The sequence below is a fragment of the Rissa tridactyla genome, chromosome Z (assembly GCF_028500815.1).
Source record: "Rissa tridactyla isolate bRisTri1 chromosome Z, bRisTri1.patW.cur.20221130, whole genome shotgun sequence".
In the NCBI taxonomy this organism is placed as follows: Eukaryota; Metazoa; Chordata; class Aves; order Charadriiformes; family Laridae; genus Rissa; species Rissa tridactyla.
Window position 1 is genome coordinate 29,191,652 of NC_071497.1, and position 21,282 is coordinate 29,212,933.

The 21,282-nt window shown below is 36.6% G+C and overlaps 1 protein-coding gene across 6 annotated transcripts in view; it reads left to right on the forward strand.

Annotated features, from left to right (window-relative positions):
- CHD1 (chromodomain helicase DNA binding protein 1) overlaps positions 1-17,538 on the forward strand; it is a 59,960-nt gene extending 42,422 nt beyond the window's left edge. For 2 of the 6 annotated variants that reach the window (XM_054186792.1, XM_054186793.1), the window contains exons 23-38: positions 132-308; positions 489-649; positions 1,956-1,997; positions 2,726-2,856; positions 3,202-3,340; positions 4,031-4,181; positions 4,726-4,773; positions 5,301-5,423; positions 5,811-5,948; positions 8,184-8,447; positions 8,867-9,007; positions 11,097-11,275; positions 12,757-12,853; positions 13,069-13,126; positions 14,063-14,273; positions 14,947-17,538. In XM_054186792.1, the coding sequence (XP_054042767.1) occupies positions 132-308; positions 489-649; positions 1,956-1,997; positions 2,726-2,856; positions 3,202-3,340; positions 4,031-4,181; positions 4,726-4,773; positions 5,301-5,423; positions 5,811-5,948; positions 8,184-8,447; positions 8,867-9,007; positions 11,097-11,275; positions 12,757-12,853; positions 13,069-13,126; positions 14,063-14,273; positions 14,947-15,310 (2,424 nt within the window). In that variant the 3' untranslated portion in view covers positions 15,311-17,538. The remainder of the gene's footprint in view (positions 1-131; positions 309-488; positions 650-1,955; positions 1,998-2,725; positions 2,857-3,201; positions 3,341-4,030; positions 4,182-4,725; positions 4,774-5,300; positions 5,424-5,810; positions 5,949-8,183; positions 8,448-8,866; positions 9,008-11,096; positions 11,276-12,756; positions 12,854-13,068; positions 13,127-14,062; positions 14,274-14,946) is intronic. The other 4 variants (XM_054186794.1, XM_054186795.1, XM_054186796.1 and 1 more) reach the window with 3 other exon arrangements.
- Positions 17,539-21,282: the final 3,744 nt, after the last annotated feature.

Sequence of the window (21,282 nt, forward strand, 5' to 3'; positions counted from 1 at the left end):
CAATAGCCTATATAAAAATACATAAAATATGCCATCTAGAAATTTGTTTTTCTAAAATGTTAATTGCTCAGTTTTTTTAAAATAAAGTCATGTATTGATTTGGTGAAAATACATATATTCTGATATACAAGGTGGCCAACTTTTCCAACATGGATGAAGATGATATTGAGTTGGAACCAGAAAGAAATTCAAGAAATTGGGAAGAAATAATTCCGGAACTCCAGCGGCGTAGAATAGAAGAGGAGGAAAGACAAAAAGAACTTGAAGAAATATATATGCTCCCAAGGATGAGGAACTGTGCAAAACAGGTGTCTCTTGGTTCTGGCTGACTTGTGCTTTTATGTTGCTGTTGGTTTACTCTGTTGGGAGTTGTTGGGTTTTGGGGTTGTTTTTTTCCTTTTCTCAACACATATTTCTGACGGGCTAGGTAAAACTTTACTTAGGTTTGTTAATCATATAGCTTTGAACTACTTATTCTGAAATTTCAGATCAGCTTTAATGGAAGTGAAGGGAGGCGCAGTAGGAGCAGAAGATACTCTGGATCTGATAGTGACTCCATCTCAGAAAGAAAACGGCCGAAAAAACGTGGAAGACCACGAACTATTCCTCGAGAAAATATTAAAGGATTTAGTGATGCAGAGATCAGGCGGTAAGATATGGGGGACATGCACATTTAAAAGGATAAGACAATTTTTATTGAAAGTACAGAAGGCGGTTAATTTCTCCTGAATTTTTGAAATTTTCGTTATTCTCAGCATGTAATGTTTTCCCTTCTGTGCTTTGTGGTTCTGACATAGTGAACTGTTATGGCAAGATTCTGAATACATTTTAATGAGGGATAAAACTAGGTTTGAAAAATATTCTAGATTGTTTTAAATTTGTTAATTCCTGCAATCCATGAAGACAGTGATTTAAAAAAACAGTTGTTACAATGGGTGGGCTTTTCTTTTGACATACAAGCAAAATAATCTGCTTCCCATCACTTTATCCAAAAAATGCAGTCCTGAAAGAATATGTAAAACTTTTCTGGTGACAACTACAAAATTTTAGTGGGTTTTGTTTTCTTTTTAAGCTTCTTGACACAGTAATTGAATTACTGTTCTATCGTGCATTTTTTAAACTAAAAAAATATAAAATCCTATTTGAATCTTGTACAACAGGCACCTTCAATATTTGGTGCCAAAATATTTTTTGGTAGAAGGAGAAGGAACTCTTGGTTTTCTGAAATCCTACTTTGCGTCTGAAATTCAAGTATGTATCTTTTCCTAAAATGCTGTAAAGCTTTAAAAAATATTTTTGGTTAGAGAAGTAACTTCAGTAATCCTTTTTGCCTTTCCATTTTTTCTAACAACACAGCGAATTTGTACTTTTTTCAAGGCCGTTCCCATGCTTGCACTAGCAATTTGAGGCCTTAATTGTTGAGGAAATCTTCTTTCTTTTATTAAATTATTTTTATTTATTTTATTTTTATTTCACTTCCTTTCTATCACAGGCATCAGCAGTTTCTTTTCATTGCTTACACATTCCTACAGAGAGTATCTTTCATGTCATATTCTCCAAAATCTTCAAATCACCTATTGCAGGCTGCTTCTTTTACTATATAAGGCATGATGTGCCCGAAATCTCTATTTACTGTAAATGCACATTAAATTTTTATGATTAGACACATCCAGCTGCTGAATCTTCTGTCTTGTAAAATTAGTAAAGCAATTTCTGAAATAAATTGTACCCTCTATTGTTTTATTTACATCAGTTCTTAAGCCAGTAAAACTCTGACTTGGTTTGGGTTATCTGGATATAGTAAGCTGCCCTACCCTCTCTCTCTTTTTTTTTTTTCCTTCCGTTGTCTGTATATCATTATGCCAAGATTAATAGTTGTATTAATAAAATTTTAAAACCAATGTAATTAGTTAAGAATACATTTAAATGGCTATTTTTTTTTTTTCCATTACTAGGTTTATCAAGAGTTACAAGAAATTTGGTGGCCCTCTTGAAAGGTAAACTTGTTTGATTATTATTATTTCTGTATCAACTTCGAACCTTTGTTTCCATAAAAATTAAGAACAATATACCAAGAAACACTAGGCTAAAGAGAAGACAACAGTGTCTAGCCTTTTGTTTTCAGTATTACATGGCTGTCTTAATATCTTCCCTTCCTTCATGTATGGTATGGTATGTGTGCAACAGCCACACAATAAACTGTTCGATTTGCAGGACTGCTTTCTCTCTTTATACTTTACATGCCGTCTTGTTTAATCTTCATTGGTGGTAATCATTCAGTTGTCTTGTTTGACAGCCTGTTGAAAGCCTATCAGTTTATCCACTGTGACTGTCAAAGTTAGTTTTGCATTTTCCTTATTGTCGTTTCTTATCTTTAAGCTTTCTTATTCTGTATTTTAAGAAAAGCTTACCGTCCTGATTTTCCTTATAAATGTTTATATGAACATATGATACATAATCTTTCATTTTCTTTTTTTGAAGAAATGTACAGTAATTTAAATCAACACTATAAAGTTAGGGTTCTTTACAGTTCTTGGTGTATTGTCCTCTGATACCTGAATGACTTTTTTTTTTTTTTTTTCTCTCGGATCAAAACTGTACACAGCATAGTAGGTGCAGGTGACTGGTATCTTACATGATCATTTCTCTATTTTCAAAGTCTGAAGCAGTCATTCACAGTTACTACAGTTTCACAGCTATAAAAATGTTTATTCTTTTATTACAGGTTAGATGCTGTAGCTAGAGATGCTGAGCTAGTTGATAAATCAGAGACAGATCTCAGACGTTTGGGAGAGCTTGTACATAATGGATGCATTAAAGCTTTAAAGGACAATTCATCTGGACAAGAAAGAGCAGGTACAATGTGTTCAGGGGGCTTAGGGGCACCACAAATGTCAGGAAGTCTGAATTATTCTTGCACTCTGATCTGATCATAACAGAAAACAGTTCTGTTGGGGGAAAATACAAACAAAAATGTTGGCATGCTGGATGATTTTAAAAAAGGGTTGTAAGAAGATTACTTTTTTTTTTCCCCTTTCTGTGTGTGAATTCTCACTGGAGAAGGCAGTTTGGTTAAGAAAAGGTCATTCAGTATAATTAAAAGTTTGCTGCTATAGCATCAGTCTTACTTGTTTTCTTTACATTTTTTGGTATGATATTTGTAAAGGTAGATATTTTAATAGCTTTGTCATTTTTTTTAAGGAGGTAGACTTGGGAAAGTTAAAGGCCCAACATTCCGAATCTCAGGAGTGCAGGTGAATGCAAAGCTAGTCATCTCTCATGAAGAAGAGTTGGCACCATTGCACAAATCCATTCCTTCAGATCCAGAAGAAAGAAAAAGGTATTGATTTATTTTTTTTTTTTAAAGGAAGTAGTAACTTAAATTTTTTTTCAAGTTTTACTAGCTATTTTCAGACAACATTGACTGAAAGCACACTGTGACAGCATTGTCCCTCTATTCCCTGTAAGGACTGGCAGCAGTAACCTGCTCCACATCTGTTCGTTTGTCTGTCTTCCTGTGCTGTAGAAGTCTGTACCGGTTTTGCCTTCTCAGTTGTATTTACTGAGGACTCTGTTCAGTTACTAATAATAATCTATCTATGTGACACTATCTATCGAAGTGCAGCAGAGGTAGTTATTTCTGCCTCTGTACTTTTTCCCTTGCCACCTTGTCTGTCACAATCCCTAAACTATCCACTTCGTTAGCGGTTACACTTGGATGGTTGTTTATGCTTTTTTATTCATGCTTAGCCAAGTCTGTGGTACAGCTCATGGCCACAGACTTCGCCATGAAATTCTTCATATTTTAGTCGTAATCAGCTTTAAAATACATTTCAGTGGTGCTTTCAATAAATATTTTATAGAAATGTTAGGAGAACGTAACGGTAAGTATTTGGATTAATTTCCTAAATATACCAGCATCTTAGCAGAGAAAATAAATCTAGTTACATCACTTTTAGTATGCTCCTTTCCCCCTTGCTAAATGTCAAAAGTAAAAATCCCTTATTTGTCTTTAATTTATTTCTGCTAGATACGTCATCCCATGCCACACCAAGGCTGCTCATTTTGATATAGACTGGGGTAAGGAAGATGATTCCAATCTGTTAATAGGCATCTATGAATATGGTTATGGCAGCTGGGAAATGATAAAAATGGATCCTGATCTCAGTTTGACACAGAAGGTATGTCGTTATAACATTTCATAGAATCATTTAGGTTGGAAAAGACCCTTGGGATCATTGAGTCCAACCATCAACTCCACTCTACAAAGTTCTCCCTTACACCATATCTCTTAACAGTGCATCTAAACGAGTCTTAAACATATCCAGGGATGGTGACTCCACCACCTCCCTGGGCAGCCTATTCCAGTGTCTGACCGCTCTTTCTGTGAAGAATTTTTTCCTAATGTTCATTGAGGACTCTTGTTGTTTAGTTAATAATGCTACTAAAAACAGTTACTGAAAGAGGTCATTTTACGATAACTGAAATTGCAGGGACATTATACATCACTTCTTAGTATCCGTCTTGTGCTATATTACTAGATTTTAAGGTCTTCTGTATTCAGTTGAAGTATTCCTTCTTGCAGTCAATTATATTGCCGTGTTTCCATGTAGTTGGGACATCTGTCATTTGAATTTCTCTTTTAAGTATTTTGCTTCTCTATTTGAGACGTTCTAGTTTTGTCTAGAGATTTGATTAAGTTTCCCCACCCCACTTAATCCCCAGGTTCTTCACTTGAAGCTGTCTTTCCGTCACAGCACTGGTGAGCAACAGGTATTAAGGGAAAGACCAGAGCGAAGTAAACTTTGTGACAGCGCCAGCAATCTATGGCTTTGGCATTTGAGGAGCTAGGGTTGTGTCCAATTTCGTTCAATAACGATTCCTACTCCTACCTTCCATTAATTTGCCTGGTTTTTTGGAACCACCCATTTCTGTTTTTTGACTTCTATAATACCTCGTGGTGAGGTCTGCATTTAGAAGATGAATGAGACAGAGCCAGGAGTTGTGTGCCAGAATTTCTTAGATTAGGTATCGGAGTGGAAACAGAAATCTGAGTCTGGCTTCTTGAGTTTGTTTTAAACTGGGAGGCAATTTCCATTGGCTGCATGATTGGAGAGAAATGAAAACATTTAAGAAATTCCCCATTGCTACAAGTATGCCGGTGTATTTATTAGGTATAGTTGAAATGGATTGTTTTCCACCTTCTTTTATGCAGCTTTTTCTGTTCTGTGCGCACCAGGCTAGCATCTTCCAAACTTGATAATATGTACTCATAGCTGTGATACTGCCATTGTTCTCAGATTTTGCCTGATGATCCAGATAAGAAACCCCAGGCGAAGCAGTTACAAACTCGTGCAGACTACCTCATTAAATTACTGAATAAAGACCTTGCAAGGAAGGAAGCACAAAGGCTTGCTGGTGCAGTAAGTAAAACTTGGCATTCGTTATTGAGATAAAACAATATGCATATGGACATGGTAGCTGATCCTCTTCTTGGTTTTGTGTTGGTTTTTTTTAGTTCTGCTCCTTTTCTTTGTGTAGTATTACTCTGTATTGCAAATCATATTACACAAGACTCACTCAAGAAATTGATTGCGAGTTTCATATTGTATTATTCTCTTATTATTTCTATGTATTCTCTAGTGTTGCACTATGCTCTGTCTCCAGTCCTGAGAAGAGTGGTGATGATTAATGGCAATAAGTAAAATAAAATGAACCCTTTATTTGATGTGAAAACAAATCTTTTTATTGCAACTGCTGTTAAAGGATGCTTGTCAGTTGACATATTAAAGAGACCAATTTGCATTCAGGGCAACTCAAAGAGGAGGAAAGCAAGAACTAAGAAGAATAAAGTGACAAAGGCTGCAAAAATAAAAGAAGAAATAAAAAGTGATTCTTCACCGCAACCCTCAGAAAAATCTGATGAAGATGATGATGAGGATAACAAGGTAAGTATCTCTCATATGGTAAAGGTGGCTATTCGGTTCTTCCTATTACTGTCAATTTCTATTTTATCTTCTGCATGTTGCATCAGTACAAGCACATATAATACTGTGTCTGTTTTAATTTAATGATTAAATTTAATGATTCCACAGCCAGTAGCTGTGGAATTATGAGTAGTTTTCCAAATTATATTACAGAAAAATGTTGTGGTCTAATTACAAGTGGCATTGCTCAGTTTCAGTATTGTTTAAAGACTTCAGCATTGTATCTGCTAGAAATGCAAACCTAATGTAACACACAATTATAAGTGTTGTAACTACTGATAGATATTCTTCAGGTAAAGTTTTTTTTTTTTATTTAGGCTCAGGAAAAAACATGAAGGTCAATTAGAATGAGCAGCACAAATTAATGATACTTCAAGACTTCCATAGGAAATCTCCTGTTAGGTCATGGCTTTTATCACCCAAAAAGACTGTTTAACCAACTATTTAACCTTGTTGTGTTCTGTTACTTCTGGTGTGTTCCTTTAGGGCTCTACTTGTGTTGGGTCTTTTTATTTCTAATATTTACACAGCAGAAATCATTACAGATAAAAATTTAGGTAAAGTTTAGGGTCATGTCATAGCTAATTTTATGACTTTGAAAGTAGTTGAAATAAATCAGTGCAAATCTATACGTATCATTAAAATACTTTCTACTTGGTTTAAAATAAACTAAATTGAAGTGTCTTATGTAACCATTTTAAATAATTAAAAAACATTGTAACTGTCAGCTCACTCTAGAGGAGTTTTAACTCTTTATAATTAAAACTGAGTCAGCTTTAGAAGAACCATGATATATCTATAAAAAAATAATCATTTTTAACTAAAGCATTCCTGTATGTATTTATATTGTACTATGAAGAATAAAATGTAAAGCCAGAGAAAAAAAATTAAAAATTTGAAGGTAGACTGGCTTATGTTTGTCTGGAATGTAAGGCTAAGAACTGTAAACGTTGTCGCAGTTCCCAGTAAATTAACATGGACAACTGAATCCTAAAACTAGTAAGTGTTCAGTCTAGTTAAAAAAATGAGTGTTAGACTTCATCTCCACTCAAAACAGAAGATGCTGCCAGTCAGTTGATTGACTTGTTATGTTTTGGTAAAGTGCCTAGAATCCTGTCCCTTTTTGTATATTTCACAACAGTTATTCATCACTTCAATACTTTTGGACATAGACTGACAATTGCGCTTCCAAAAACTGAACCATACACAAGAATGGGCTTTCACCATCTAAACAGCTGGCTCTAACTATTTAGCTGCCATACTGTGTACAATATTTAAAATTTAACTGTTTAACTGCTAGAACATTCAGCAAACTCTTGAAGTCATTGGATTTTTGCTGGGAAGTTTCCATGATACCTAAATAATGAAGTCCTGGTTGGGCTAATTACTTGATACCTCATCTAATTAACTTGTTCAGATTCATGTATTAGGCATTCTTTCATCTGTTTTTCTGCAATGGATTCTATATATGCCTTTCCAGGGTGTATTCAAATGAACTCAAAGATTATATGATTATAATGATTCTTGCACCTGTACATAGTACTTTTTCATGTACTGTACTGTATTCTTCTGTGTCTGAAAGGATTTGAGCTTCCATCTCAAACTTTGTAAGTGAATATTATAAAGAGCAGTGGAGAGTGGTATTTTGTCCACCTGTGAATAATTAAATGGGCCCCTATCAGACAATCTGTAACCAAGACTTTTTTTTAAAGCATAGTAAAAAAAGAACACCTCTGGAAAAGAGGAAGTTGGGACTCTGTTACCTTCTCCTGTGAGTGTTTAATATGGGATTGGTAAAAAGTTACTGGGACAAAGCTGACTAGGACAGAGGTCTTCTATCATCTCCTTCACTTGAGTGTCCTAACCAACCAGCTCGGTTTTGTGAGACTACTTCTTTTGAGTTTGTAGCTTTTCAGAGCCTAACTACCTTTTAGGGGGACAGAATTCTAAGTTAAATGGACATAACTTCTCACCCCCCACTGCCACTGCTAAATCAGTACTTGCTTTGTCACATCAAGGAAGTGAGTAGTTCTCATCTTTCTTTACAGCTGCATTCAGTTCTATTTGATAGGTGTTAAATCTATGTCCAAAAAGAAAAAAATGCACAGATAAAAAGTATGTTTTAATCTGACAGTTACAAAACTTGTATAGATAGGAGCTCAGTTTGATGTGACGTTATATGCTTGCATATTGCAGGATGAGATTGTTTCAGTGAAACAACCACATAAAAAAATTAAAGCAGAAAAAGAAAATGAAGAAAAGCCTGAGCCAGATATTGGTATAAAGAAGGAAGCTGAAGAAAAAAGAGAGACAAAAGAAAAGGAAAATAAGAGGGATTTGAAAAGGGAGAAAAAAGAAAAAGAGGATAAGAAAGAATTAAAAGAAAAAGATATTAAAGAAAAGAGAGAAAACAAAGTAAAAGAATCCACACAGAAAGAAAAAGAAGTAAAGGAAGAGAAGGTAACTAGGTTTACTTATCTTATATAGCACTAGAAAAGGCCACTAGGTTTATGTGACTGATTTTGAGATGAAAAGGTATGATCAGTTGTCATTTCATTGAAGTCTTTTACATCATTTGAAGTTTTATTTTTACAACCTGAAACCGTGAGGGCAGGCATTTGAAATGGCAAATTACATCTTCAATGATACGTATCTTAGTTGGATTGAGAGTACAAGTGTGTGCAAGAAATTCTTTTATTCCTTTTCCATTCTTCTTTTCCATCCCACAGAGAAAGTAAAATACACTGTCATTGAACATCAGCATATTTTTTGTTCTTATTATTGAAGAGAATGCAGTAGTTTCGGGGATTGTCATGTATTATAGGATAATTCCAGAGCCAAAATAAATTTACTTAAATATTTTTATATCTTGTTCTTAGGTAAATGAAATCAAATCTGAAAATAAAGAAAAAACTAAAAAAATGCCATTGTTGGATACTCCAGTTCATATTACTGCAACCAGTGAACCAGTTCCTATATTGGAAGAATCAGAAGAACTGGATCAGAAAACTTTTAGCGTGGTAAGTCCCTTTTTGATAAGTTAGTGTTTGTACTTGATAGTCTAAATGAGGACAATTTCTGATGTTCTTGATTCTATTATTGGGCACAGTAACACAGGTGATCTTTTGCTAGTAAAGTCTCAGATCAATGAACGTTACTGACACTGTACTAAGGTAATTTTTGTCTTCATTCTAGTAGTTTTATTTTGTTGTTTACTGTATTTATGCAGGATAGTAGGAAAACTTATCCAGTGGTCGGTATGCTGAATAGATTTAGAATATAGACTTTAAAGATATATCCTCAAGAAAAACTTGTGTATCCTGCTTCTTAAAGAGCAGACATGAATGAACTTCAGAGCAATTGCTGGTGTCTTGGGCTTTACCTTATCATATATACCTTTCTTCTTTATAAGATAACAAAGTTTCAGCACTTCCCTCCTCAAGTATTGCAGACTTAAATTAGTAGACACAGGAAGGAACAAATGCTAAAGCCCTTAGAAATACCTTGCTGGAGTCATGCCTCTGACACCAAAAGAATTTTGTTTATTCCCTACTTCTAAGAACAGAATCAATATTAGAGGGCAAAAAAGGTATGTAGACACAATTTATGTGAAGTTTTATATGTCGGCTGGGGTCTTTGGAAAGGTATTAGTGAATTACTTTGAGCAAGTACTCTCCTGGGGGTGTTTTGTCGTTCAGATTTCAACAGTTGGTTGTTTCTACCAGGCAGGTTTATTGGGGCTGCTGTGGGTGCTGGCTGTGACGTGCAAGTAAGATTGAGTATGGCAGTGCCTGGTCATGTATAGTTTTATGCTAAACGTTCCAAGTATCTCACCTGTGATTTCCAGGATGAGCCTCTGGTGGTTCAGATGGATATGTTTGTGTGGCTAAGTGACAGAAAATCACTTGATTTCATGTACAGTTTTATTTTTCTGATCACCTCTACATTTAAGCAGTGCACTCTGTAAGCTATCTTTTAAAGGCTACTCAAAGCTGTGCCTAGTGCAATGTGTGTAATGCAGCTGCTTAATTACTTAGTGGCATGAGCTGGGGATGGAACAGCGTCCCCGATTTTTCTGATTTGTCCTTAGATGCTTACATGGTAATGGCAATATTCCACTTCATTTCATTCTAAACATTTACTTCCTTTAATTCTTACTGGGAGTAATTCTACATGGGATTTGTGTATAGAATTTTTTTTGTTGTTCAGGTTTTTTTGTTCTTCTGGAATGTATGTTTATCTTATGCCATGGTCAGATGCAGTCTAATTAGCATGTATAGCTACACTTTCAAGTGGAAACTACTACTGTGGGCTTTTCAGGCTTAACTATTTGTCTCTTTGTGACAAGATTGTGCATTTCATCTGTTTACCATGCCATTGTAGTTGAAAGGTATTACTAACTAAGTGTCTGTAATTTAAATCATGCTAACTGGTTTTATCTTCATTTATTATTAAAACATCTGATACAAAGTGTGAAAAGTCAAGAATGCACATATGACATATATTTGTGTTGCCATCACTGTTGTTAATAATCTAGTCATACCCTAACTGGCTTTAGTCTAGATGACACAAGTTCTGATACACTCTGCGAGGACTGAGGTTTAAAAACTCCTCAGAGAAGCAGTCTTGATCCTCTGCTGAATGCCAGGTTTAATTGTTGCAGCAAGTATCTGTTTGAAATGTAGTGAACACTCTCATACTTAATTCTGACATTGAGTTTGTATAGCTTTCAAGGTGCTAAAAAGTATGTCTTGTCCTATATGCTTGTGCTGAAAGACATAACTAATTGTAAAACCCAGTTGTAATGAGTTCTTTTCCTCAGAAGATCCCTTATATTAAGTTAGTGCTTTCTTAAATCCTTGATATCAGTATTTTATACAATCTAATGCTTTCATAGAGGAGTAAATTTCCAGTTGGGTTTAAAATACAACTTTCTCCAAAGAAAACCTGTAAAACACTTTTAAAAGCTGTGAGCAAGTCTTGCGTTTCATTTGGCTTGTAACAGTACTGTCTTTGCCTGTATATGTATATTACAGTAACAGGTGCGTCATGTTTTAGAATACATTCTTTTTTATTTTAATTAATACGTTCCTTTTTTCCATTTTACAGTGCAAGGAAAGAATGAGGCCTGTCAAAGCAGCATTGAAACAGCTGGACCGACCAGAGAAGGGCCTTTCTGAAAGAGAGCAGCTGGAACATACTAGACAGTGTCTTATCAAAATTGGGGATCACATTACTGAATGTCTAAAGGAGTACACAAATCCTGAACAAATTAAACAGTGGAGAAAGTAAGTTATTCTCTGTGTTTCTTCTTGAAAAAGGAAAATCTGTAATTGCTTCTATTAAGCAGAATAGTTCTTAATTATGTCACTTGTTTCTTATTGTCTCTTTCTTGTATCTTTCTGCTGTTTTAAGTAGGAATCTATAAAAAGATGATTGTAGATGGTTTTGACTTAACGATGGATTGACTTTTTCATACTGATTAGCAATGCATTTTGTCCAGTAGGTGGAGTCATCTGATTTCTTACAGCAGAAAGCAAACACTATACGACTTGTAACTTTTAGACTGTGTTTAATGGAGAAGCATTTTTACCTTTAAGGATCTGGTTTTTTTATTTCCTGGTAAAAATAGGCAGTTCTAAATTCGTGTTGAATTTTTTAGGATTTTGAGTTGCAGAATTCTTTATTCTTCTTAAAATATACTCTAAAATTAAATTACATATTACATATTAACTATGACTTGATAAAAGTATCATAATGTACTCAGATGTATTTCAAATATGAAAGAAGAGTGCATCTTTATGAGGTGACAATTTAAATAAAAAAATGTTGTTTTGTAAACTTCTTACATTTCATTGTTATGGTCTTAATGCAGTTAGAGTTACTTTTATTGGAATGTGCACTTTAATCTTTTATGGTTGAAAATATATCCTGCACTTCCAAATACAAAAGTCAGTGCTTCATTTTCTTGAAGACTTCTGTTGGTGTTGAATGCTGCTTCTGTTTTTACTTGCTTTACTTCAAAATATTAAGGTGATCTGAGGTACAAAACCAATCTTATATTGCTCTCTTAGCATGTAAATTTGACAAAAAGAATTCCAGGCTTTAGATCTGTTACCTGTGATCAGGGAAGCAAATGGTTTCTTTAGGGTTTTGGCATTTTGACAGCAAAAGTCTTGTTTGTTCTTTCATTCCTTTGAGCACAGATTAGGCACAAATTTACTGCCATGCCACTTCCATCCTCTTTCACAGTTCTTATTTGATTTCAAAATCCTTGACCAGGCTTTGGAATTCTGTGGAGAAATTCTCTCACTGATATTTTCATTATATAAGGCTTGTAGGTCAAATGTCTTACAGTGTAAGAGATTTCCAGTTTGGAAGAATTTTTACTTACTTTACTTACTTAGATTTTTATTTACTGAGTGGTAAATACTAAAAATTCAAACAAACTTTCAGAAGACATACATAAACTGATAGCCACATTCTTTAGCAGTTTCACAAATCATTCTCTTAACACAATTGTTATTAGTAATGCTTTACCTACATTTTGCACACCGAAGTACTTAACGATAAGTATTAGTCTTTCCAGTGTTTGAAATACAGTTAGGTAATGTTTGCTGTGCAGCTAGGCAATACTGTGTAAATTTTATAGTGTTTCTGGTTTACTGACATACTGTTCAAATAATTTCAGTTAATTCTATATCCTATTGCATAATACAAGAAAAAAAATGTATAGAAGAATTATAACTTCTCTTTTCTTCTTCCTCAGAAACTTGTGGATTTTTGTCTCTAAGTTTACAGAATTTGATGCCAGAAAGCTGCACAAACTGTATAAACATGCAATCAAAAAACGCCAAGAATCTCAGGTAGTATTTTCAGATCCTTTCTAAATATACACATGTATGTATATATTTTAAGTATAACTCTTTTGTTATGCTTAAAGGATTATAAGGAACACAGAAATACACTTCAAGTAGCATTTATGTTTGTAGTAAAGTATTCTCTTTTGTTAGGATTTTTTCTAATTAATTCAGATGAACTATGGGATTTAGCAATGAGTTTCTGTACTTGTCTCTTTTAGCAACAAAATGACCAGAATATTAGCAGCAATGTGAATACACACGTAATTAGAAATCCAGGTAAGAAACCTTTAAGTATACTCTTGTTAGATATCTTAGTTTTCATGTTTATTTCATTTCATGTGTCTCCTAGATGTGTCTCCCATGCTGGTACGTATCATAGAGATAGGCTGATGAGAAAAACTTCACTAGTTTGCTGATGAAATCCAGCTGAGTGCAGACTGTACCAGCTTGTACTTACTGGTTTTAGTAGCATGTAAATAACATCCTTTAAAAAAAATTTTGGAAGTGTTTTTGCGTTCAGTTTTGGGGAGGGAGAAAGGTCTACCCGATCTGTAAATTTCTTGGAAATTCTGTGCTTATTTGTAGCTATTATAATGTCACTACTGTGTAAAGTGAGCAAGCTACTCCTTGAAGTCATAGTTTATAATCAGTTACACAGGCTGTCTTTTACTGTTGACAATAACTCTGATTTTTCTATGCTCCCACACCTGCTCCTTGTAATACTTGCTTTTGTCTTGTGTTATGTAACACTTAGAGTATATTTTCATGGACTTAAAATCAGCATAATGTATTTCAGAAATACCACTGAAAGTCTTTCATTAACACGGTGTACCTTGAAAACTTATTCATGCTAAGGCCATCCCTTCTTTGAGAGGAAGTTGCTGCCATTCTGTCTAAATTTGCCCTACTAAAGGCAGTTCTGCTCACTGCTCATTTGGACCACACTTAGCTTGACAGACTGAATGGAGAGGCTGAAAAGTTCAGTTTCTGAGTCCTAACATCTACATTCTAGCTTGCTTCCCTCTTACTTCTGAGGTTTCTTTCACTTCAGCTTGCATTAGTGCATTTGTCTTTCAGCTATTTAGGTGTTGTTTCTGTCAGATTGTAAGTCACTTTCATACTGCCTGACATCTGACAGGTACAAGTGCCGTTTGAAGTAGGTGAAGGAAAGACTTTATGAGACTTCCTTTTAACCTTTCTTTTATTAAACAGATGTGGAAAGGCTGAAGGAGAATACAAACCATGATGACAGTAGCAGGGACAGTTATTCTTCTGATAGACATTTGTCACAATACCACGATCATCATAAAGACAGGCATCAGGGAGATGCTTACAAGAAAAGTGACTCTAGGAAAAGGCCCTATTCAGCCTTCAGCAATGGAAAAGATCACAGAGACTGGGATCACTACAAACAAGACAGCAGGTGAGTTTCTTCAGCAATTTTAAAATCTGTTCAGAATTCCCCTCCTGTTTTTGTAGTATGTTTGTAGCAAGCACCAAAATATCTTTTTTGAGTAATGCAAAATTGCAACTATGATATCTCTCTAATGCAGTTCTGTTGATTTCATAGAACCACAGAATGGTTTAGGTTGGAAGGGATCTTAAAGATCACCTTGTTCCAACCCCCCTGCTGTGGGCAGGGACACCTCCCACTAGACCAGGCTGCTCAGAGCCCCATCCAGCCTGGGCTTGAACACTTCCAGGGATGGGGCATCCACAGCTTCTCTGGGCAACCTGTTCCAGTGTCTCCGCGCCCTCATAGTGAAAAATTTCTTCCCTTTATCTAATCTAAATCTGCCCTCTTCCAGTTTGAAGCCATTAGCCCTCGTCCTATCACTACCTGCCCTTGTAAAGAGTCCCCTCTCCAGCTTTCTTGTAGGCCCCCTTCACATACTGGAAAGCTGCTATAAGGTCTCCCCAGAGCCTTCTCCAGGCTGAAGAGCTCCAACCCTCTCAGCTCGTCTTCACAGGAGAGGTGCTCCAGCCCTCTGATCGTCTTTGTGGGCTTCCTCTGGACCCGCTCTTGACGTAATTGTGGCTCTTAATGTGTTCTCACTAACACTAATACAAATAATATCTATTTATCTATTTTTTAGATACTACAGTGACAGTAAACATAGAAAGTTAGATGACTACAGGAGCAGAGACCACAGGTCAAACCTGGAAGGAAGTTTAAAAGACAGCCGGGCTCATTCAGACCACCGTTCCCATTCAGACCACAGGATACATTCAGATCATCGTTCCTCTTCAGAGTACAGCCATCATAAATCTTCTAGGGATTATAGGTACCACTCAGACTGGCAAATGGACCACAGAGCTTCAGGTAGTGGCCCAAGGTCACCATTAGATCAGAGGTCTCCTTATGGTTCAAGATCTCCCTTAGGACACAGATCTCCATTTGAACACTCATCAGATCACAAAAGTACACCTGAACATACATGGAGTAGCCGGAAAACATAACAAAGACTGACATTTTCTGGACCTTCTTTTAGCCATATACAGTAAACTAACACAGTAATTGCCTTACATGACTTGAAAGATACAGACTGGATATTCTATCAGTAGCAGTATTGTTACTTCTTTCCAGGATGCAAGGTCTATTATCCCAACAGAAGAAAAATATTTTTGTATTTAAAGTTTATGCTGCACTGTGCTGCAAATGCTGTGGCACTCTTTTTTAAGAAATGGAAGATGTTTACTTTTACAGGGACCTCAACACTGCCCCTTTCAGACTGGATCTTACTATAAAACTCTTCATGTCAAAGTGGTTTTAGGCTGAACACGTTTTAAATTATGTTTGTAAATGAACTTTTAAACACTGACCTGTGCTCATATTTCAGGAAGGAATGAGGAGTTTATTTTCTTTTGTTTCTTAGTAAAGAACTCTCAAGGACTTTGTTCACTTTCCAAAGCTACTTGTTTACATTGTACACTGCGACCACCTTGCCGCTTTTCATCACAAGCTTGAATATTTAAATTCTGTACCTATAACTGTAAAATAGCCAGGATTTCTCCTGTTTGTGATCAGTTATAATGCCTTTTTACAAAACAAACAAAAATAATAATAATAATAATAAAAAAAACCACAAACAAATGGCTGTAAATTATTGTAAATTAATTAAATGAGCTTTTTTCCCCTCTCAGGCTTTTTTTGACTGTTCCTTTCCCCAACAACTCAGGCCTTCTTGTCACAAGTATGAAACAAAATCAATGTACTTACATGTTTTAGTAGAATATCTTGATGGAATCACTGTTCAGAATGTAAAAATGGGGAAAGGGAACATTTTATTCCATTTAGTGCTCCTTTTTTATGGATACTTTAGATACATGGTTTGGGTTTTTTTTTGTTTTGTTTTGCTTTTTTTTTTCCTATTAAACTGTCAGTGTTGTGATTGTTTGTAACGAAATGGTAAGAAATACCCAACTGAACTGTGCTCTGGAAAGCTTTTCAGGTGCATTGGTTTTAAAGAAGGAGTGTTAACTATCTGAACACTTCAGAATCCAAATCAGCCAAAATTTATTGTAAATCCATTTGTGTTCCCTCCTCAACTTGGGCAATAATGTCAAATGTGCTATGCAGCCAGTTAATATTTTAGAAGATTTGAATTACTTTATTGACAGAATTGTTACAACGCACACTGATTGTACATAGATAACTTCTATCTGACAAATTAAATTTAAACTAAAAGGACATGTGGGCTCTTGTAGTTTTCTGCTGTGTTTTTCTCTACAGCAATGCTTTTTCTCAGGTTTACCTTTAAAAGCATTAAACTCTTAAGCACTAAATTTTAATATGTAATGCGATGATTAGGGAAGATACTTAACCTGGCATCATGTGGTTGGAGCTGTATCTGTTGCTCCAGTTTTTCTCTGCTCTTGCATTGTTGAGCATTTTTTCTAATTAAACGGGTTTATATGAAAGCATTTCTATAGCACCAAAATCTGTCCAGAGTATCTGTTAGGATCTCAGTGTAGGCACAGTAGCTGCACATTAAATTTTAAGCCTGTTTAATGTAGGATGTGACTCAGTTAATTAATGCTGCTTCATTTCTTAACTCTTCATCTTCCCAGGATCTGGAGGGTTTTGAGTTGTTCTGCTTTTGAGCTGAATTGCTGAAGCAGTGTTGAGGCAGTGGAGCGTTGTCTGATAAGGCTGTGCATGGGTGCCATGCGTCTTCTGCTTCCAGTGGTGACAGTCGAGAAGTTGGAGCGTCTCCACAAGCACTGGCTGGTTCTTACTGCTTGGGTATTGCACAGATCCATCAGTAGAGCACAGAGAGAACAGTCCCACTGAGCCGGGTTCACCATCACTGTAGCTGTATTCCGGCATTGTGGCTGAGCGTGTCTAACATAACACGGTTAGTCTGCATCCATTTTTGTTAAAGGTGTCTCAGGTGTCTCTGAAATAAGCAAGACAAAACACTTGGTGGCTTTGATGATTAGGATCGTTGGCAGTTAGTCTACTTAGGCTGTGTTAACTTTCATTCAATTGTATTCACAGATCTACAAATCACACTTGCAACTGTTTAAATTTTCCCCCTCTGGTTTCAATTAATTATCAAGTACAAAGTTTGATGGTGGAGATAGCTTCCATTGCTTACGATGCTGACTGTTAACAGTGTATTTTACTATTTAGGAGAATCCCATGTCCTCTGTAAATAAGCCATAAATAATTCATTTTCCATGCACACAGATTCAGTCCTTCTTTTTTTTATTTTTAATGAAAAGTCTTCAAGGAATGTGTCCGGTTCCGAAGCATCCATCAGATACTAATGTTGCCTGTCTGTAAGAGATTTTGGAAAGTAAGAATTCTGGTGACTGGAAGAGAACTCCTTGTATGGCAATTGATAAAGATTCAGGTGTTTCATCTACCATGCATTGAAGTCTAAGATTTCCATTTTAATCCTGGTATGTATTTCTAGTCTACCATTCCCAGTACTACCTAAAAAGAGTAGATGGTTGGTCAGGAGCGGTTTCAATCTCCAGTGTTAACGTTCAGCAACGACAGCTTTTTTTGGTAGGAAATCACCTCACCATTACTTAGGAAGATGGTCAGGACTGAAGACACACTAAAGGAGATCATCCTGACACAGCTTTTCTTCTAATGAGTAGCCTTTTACTGCACGTTTCTCCATGATCAAGTTTTATTTGAACAGCAAATTAATTAAATCCTCGCTTCTTTTTATGTACTATGGCTGAAATGAGGTGGCCTCATTTTTACCTGAACAGAAATAAACGTAGACCATCTCTTGCTTCTATGAGAGAGCAGTGGAGACTATTAAAATAGATAATACCAGGAATGAGTCACGCACTTGTACTGATGAAGGTTTGTTTTACTGAACTATGTTGGGACAGATACGTAGTGCTGTCAGTTGTATCTCTCCATGCTTCTTCAAACTTGATGAATCTTTTATTTGTGAAACGCTCCAGAAGCAGTAGCTGAGAAATCCAGGAGCAGAAAGAAAAGGCCGTTCATGGAATTCATTATTTGTTTTTTATCCCCTGCGTTTTTCTTTGTAGTCCAATTATTCTTAAGATAAAAGTTGAGAACGACTGAGTAATGGCACATTCTGGTCCACCCATCCTTATACTCTCACACTGTATGGGGTCAGTGAAAGATCTTCCTTTAGATGTGGCAATACTAAAACAAAGAATGCTCCTGGCATGTGTTTCCAACCCCCTGGCCCTAGCAATTTCTTGGTAACTATCTTATTTTTTTATTTTCAAAACTTTTAACAAGTGATAAATTGCTCTGGGATAAATCATGACATTTAATGATGTTATTTTGCATAAAGAAGTAAGAATTGCCATATGTCCTGTTGAAAAGAAAATAACTACTTCTAGACCTAACATATAAAGAAAATAATTCTACTTTTTAAATTGTTTGTAGCTTCTTCATCAGCCTATTGTGGAAGCTGCTTGCTTTGTTTTACACTTTGAAGCTCAGAATTAGGCTTTTAATTTATATTATATCAATATAATTCCCACTTAAAATATACCAATAGAGTAAATTTTTTAAAAATCTTAGGTATTTGTTTGTATTCTGTATGATATATATTGTAGAAAAAATTGCCGGGGGGACGTTGCTTTACAGAAAAGTGGCAAGTCTTGGTCAAGTGTGTAATTTTCAGTTTACTCCAAAAGTTCATTATTTACATAAACAGATAAATACAGAAAATTTGCACGCATTTATTGTGGATTATCAAGACTGTATTTCAAATTTGTTTTCTTCCATTGTATAATATGACTTATCTTCATGAACCTTAATCATTTACAGGACGTAAACTGAGCAACAGTCCTTTGAGATACATAAGTGCTAGCTGGATTTTATGACCAAACTTCAAAGCGATTAATTATAGTTCTATGTTTAGTCAACACCTGAGGTCTAACTGTAACCCCAAACTACTTAGTCTAAGCTTGATTCATTACACTACTACTTTTATTCTAGCTCTGAGGAAAAATGTAGCCGTGGAATGGTCTACAGTAATATATATGAATTATATGTGGGGTAGCTGCTCTCTGATCCTTGGCTAACGGCTTCATCTTTCTGCAACAAGTGACCCACAGCCTTTGGCCACAGCAGGTAACGTGGCCTCATGTGGAAGTTCCTGCACACCTGGACCTCTCTTCCGTTATAGAAATAACTTGGAAGACATCTCTTGCGTGTATCGTGGATGTATGAATAGTCAGGCAGTAGTGCTCTGTTTCCCCTAACCCTCCTAAAGTGTTTCCTTGGCGGTGTGTGTTTTCTGTTATGTGATTGAGTACGAAGAAGATACCGATCAATTTGCCTCCCACCGCACGGCCACAAAGGACCCTGCGGCGCCTTGAGAAACGGGGCAGCAGGACACAGACTGCCAGAACAATTCGTACGTTGCACAGGTCCACCTTGGGCAACATTTTGAGGGCCTCTGGTAAAGCAGCGCCGAGGGATGGGCCATGGGCCAGGTCTCATTGGCAAACCACCGCATGGGCACGCTGCTAGGAGCAGAAAGAAGAGGAGGTTCATGGAATTTCTTGTTTCTTATCCTTTTCATTTTCCTCTATAGTCCAATTACTTGCTGAGAAAATGAATCCAGCTGTCCCAGCTCTTTCCTGGAATTGATTTGCAAACTTTTAATACAACATGTGCCTTTTTTGTGTGAAGGTTGTAAATGAAAGCCAGTGAAAATACACACTGCTCACTAAAGCCATATGAAATATTTTTCTGCTTAGGATTTCCTGCCAAAAATATTAATCCTAAACTTGAGCAAAGTGGTGGAACTAATTGTGAGAGCTGGGCGTTACCACAGTTGATGCTGTATAGTTGAGAGGTAGCACGTTTGCACCAACAAAAAAAGGAGGGCATTGCTGGAAGGATGACAGTCTTACAGCTGTCTACGGGGACATGTCTATGTTTGTGGGAAGGAGGAGTCAGGTGAGTGTGTATTTCTCGGGTGCCAGCCAAGTGATGGCTGGGGAGATGGTGCCCCAGGGTCCTGCCAGTCCCTCTGATCCGTGCTGCTCAAACACGAAGGGCCCCAGCCCAGCTCAGAACTGAACGCCTCTGATTTTCTCAGCCCAAATTCCCACCCCACAGCTTCACCCTCAGTGTTTCTCACGGTGCGTTTTTATCAATCTACCCCAGCAGCAAGGAAGGAAAGCCTTTCTCTCGGCTCTCCTCTCCCTCTCACCATCGCTCAGCTTCTGAATCCATCTTCCCAAGCCTATTCCAGCTTTCTGCCAACACCCTTAATTGCACCCTCCAATCAATTTGTTTTCTCCAGGGCCTCCATCTCGGTGCACTCATACACATAACCTCCAGACCCCCAACAGCTGAATTTTTTTGATGTGTGCTGTTGCTATTGCTAGTCAATACCGACCTTCACTTCTCAGCTGGCCGTTGCAATAGGTGAAGCTTGTGCATTGCGTAAAATCAAAGCTTGAATTCTCATTTTGGTGAGGATTTTGGAAACCCAGGCAGATTACTCTTCCCCAAAATCAACCAAGGGGTTGACATCCCAGGGGAGAAGTTAATCGTGTGACATATCTAGGATTCCGTGAAGCACGTTTTGTTCTTGGTAAATGCTTAATGAAGAGCTCGTATCTGACATGGGGGCCTGCTGTAATAACTGCTAGGCTAAAACTCATGTAGAGGAATGAAGGTGCGAAAGAGAAGGCGAGATATGGTGCAAGTCAGTTCTTAAGCTGTTAACAGGGAGCTGGCAAAACTGCTAGAACGGGTAAAACCAGAGTGCTCCGGAGCACAGAGGTTTAATACAGATGGTGTTTGTTGCTGCAATAGCCCCGTTTTTGGCAGCTCTGCAGACCATCGGAGTAGTTTAATGGCAGGTGAAAGACTACAATCAAGAAGTTGTCCTAATAGCAGCTACTGTCATTTCATGAGCTTTATTGAAGGTGAGCTGAAAAATACATAATTATTGAAGACTCAT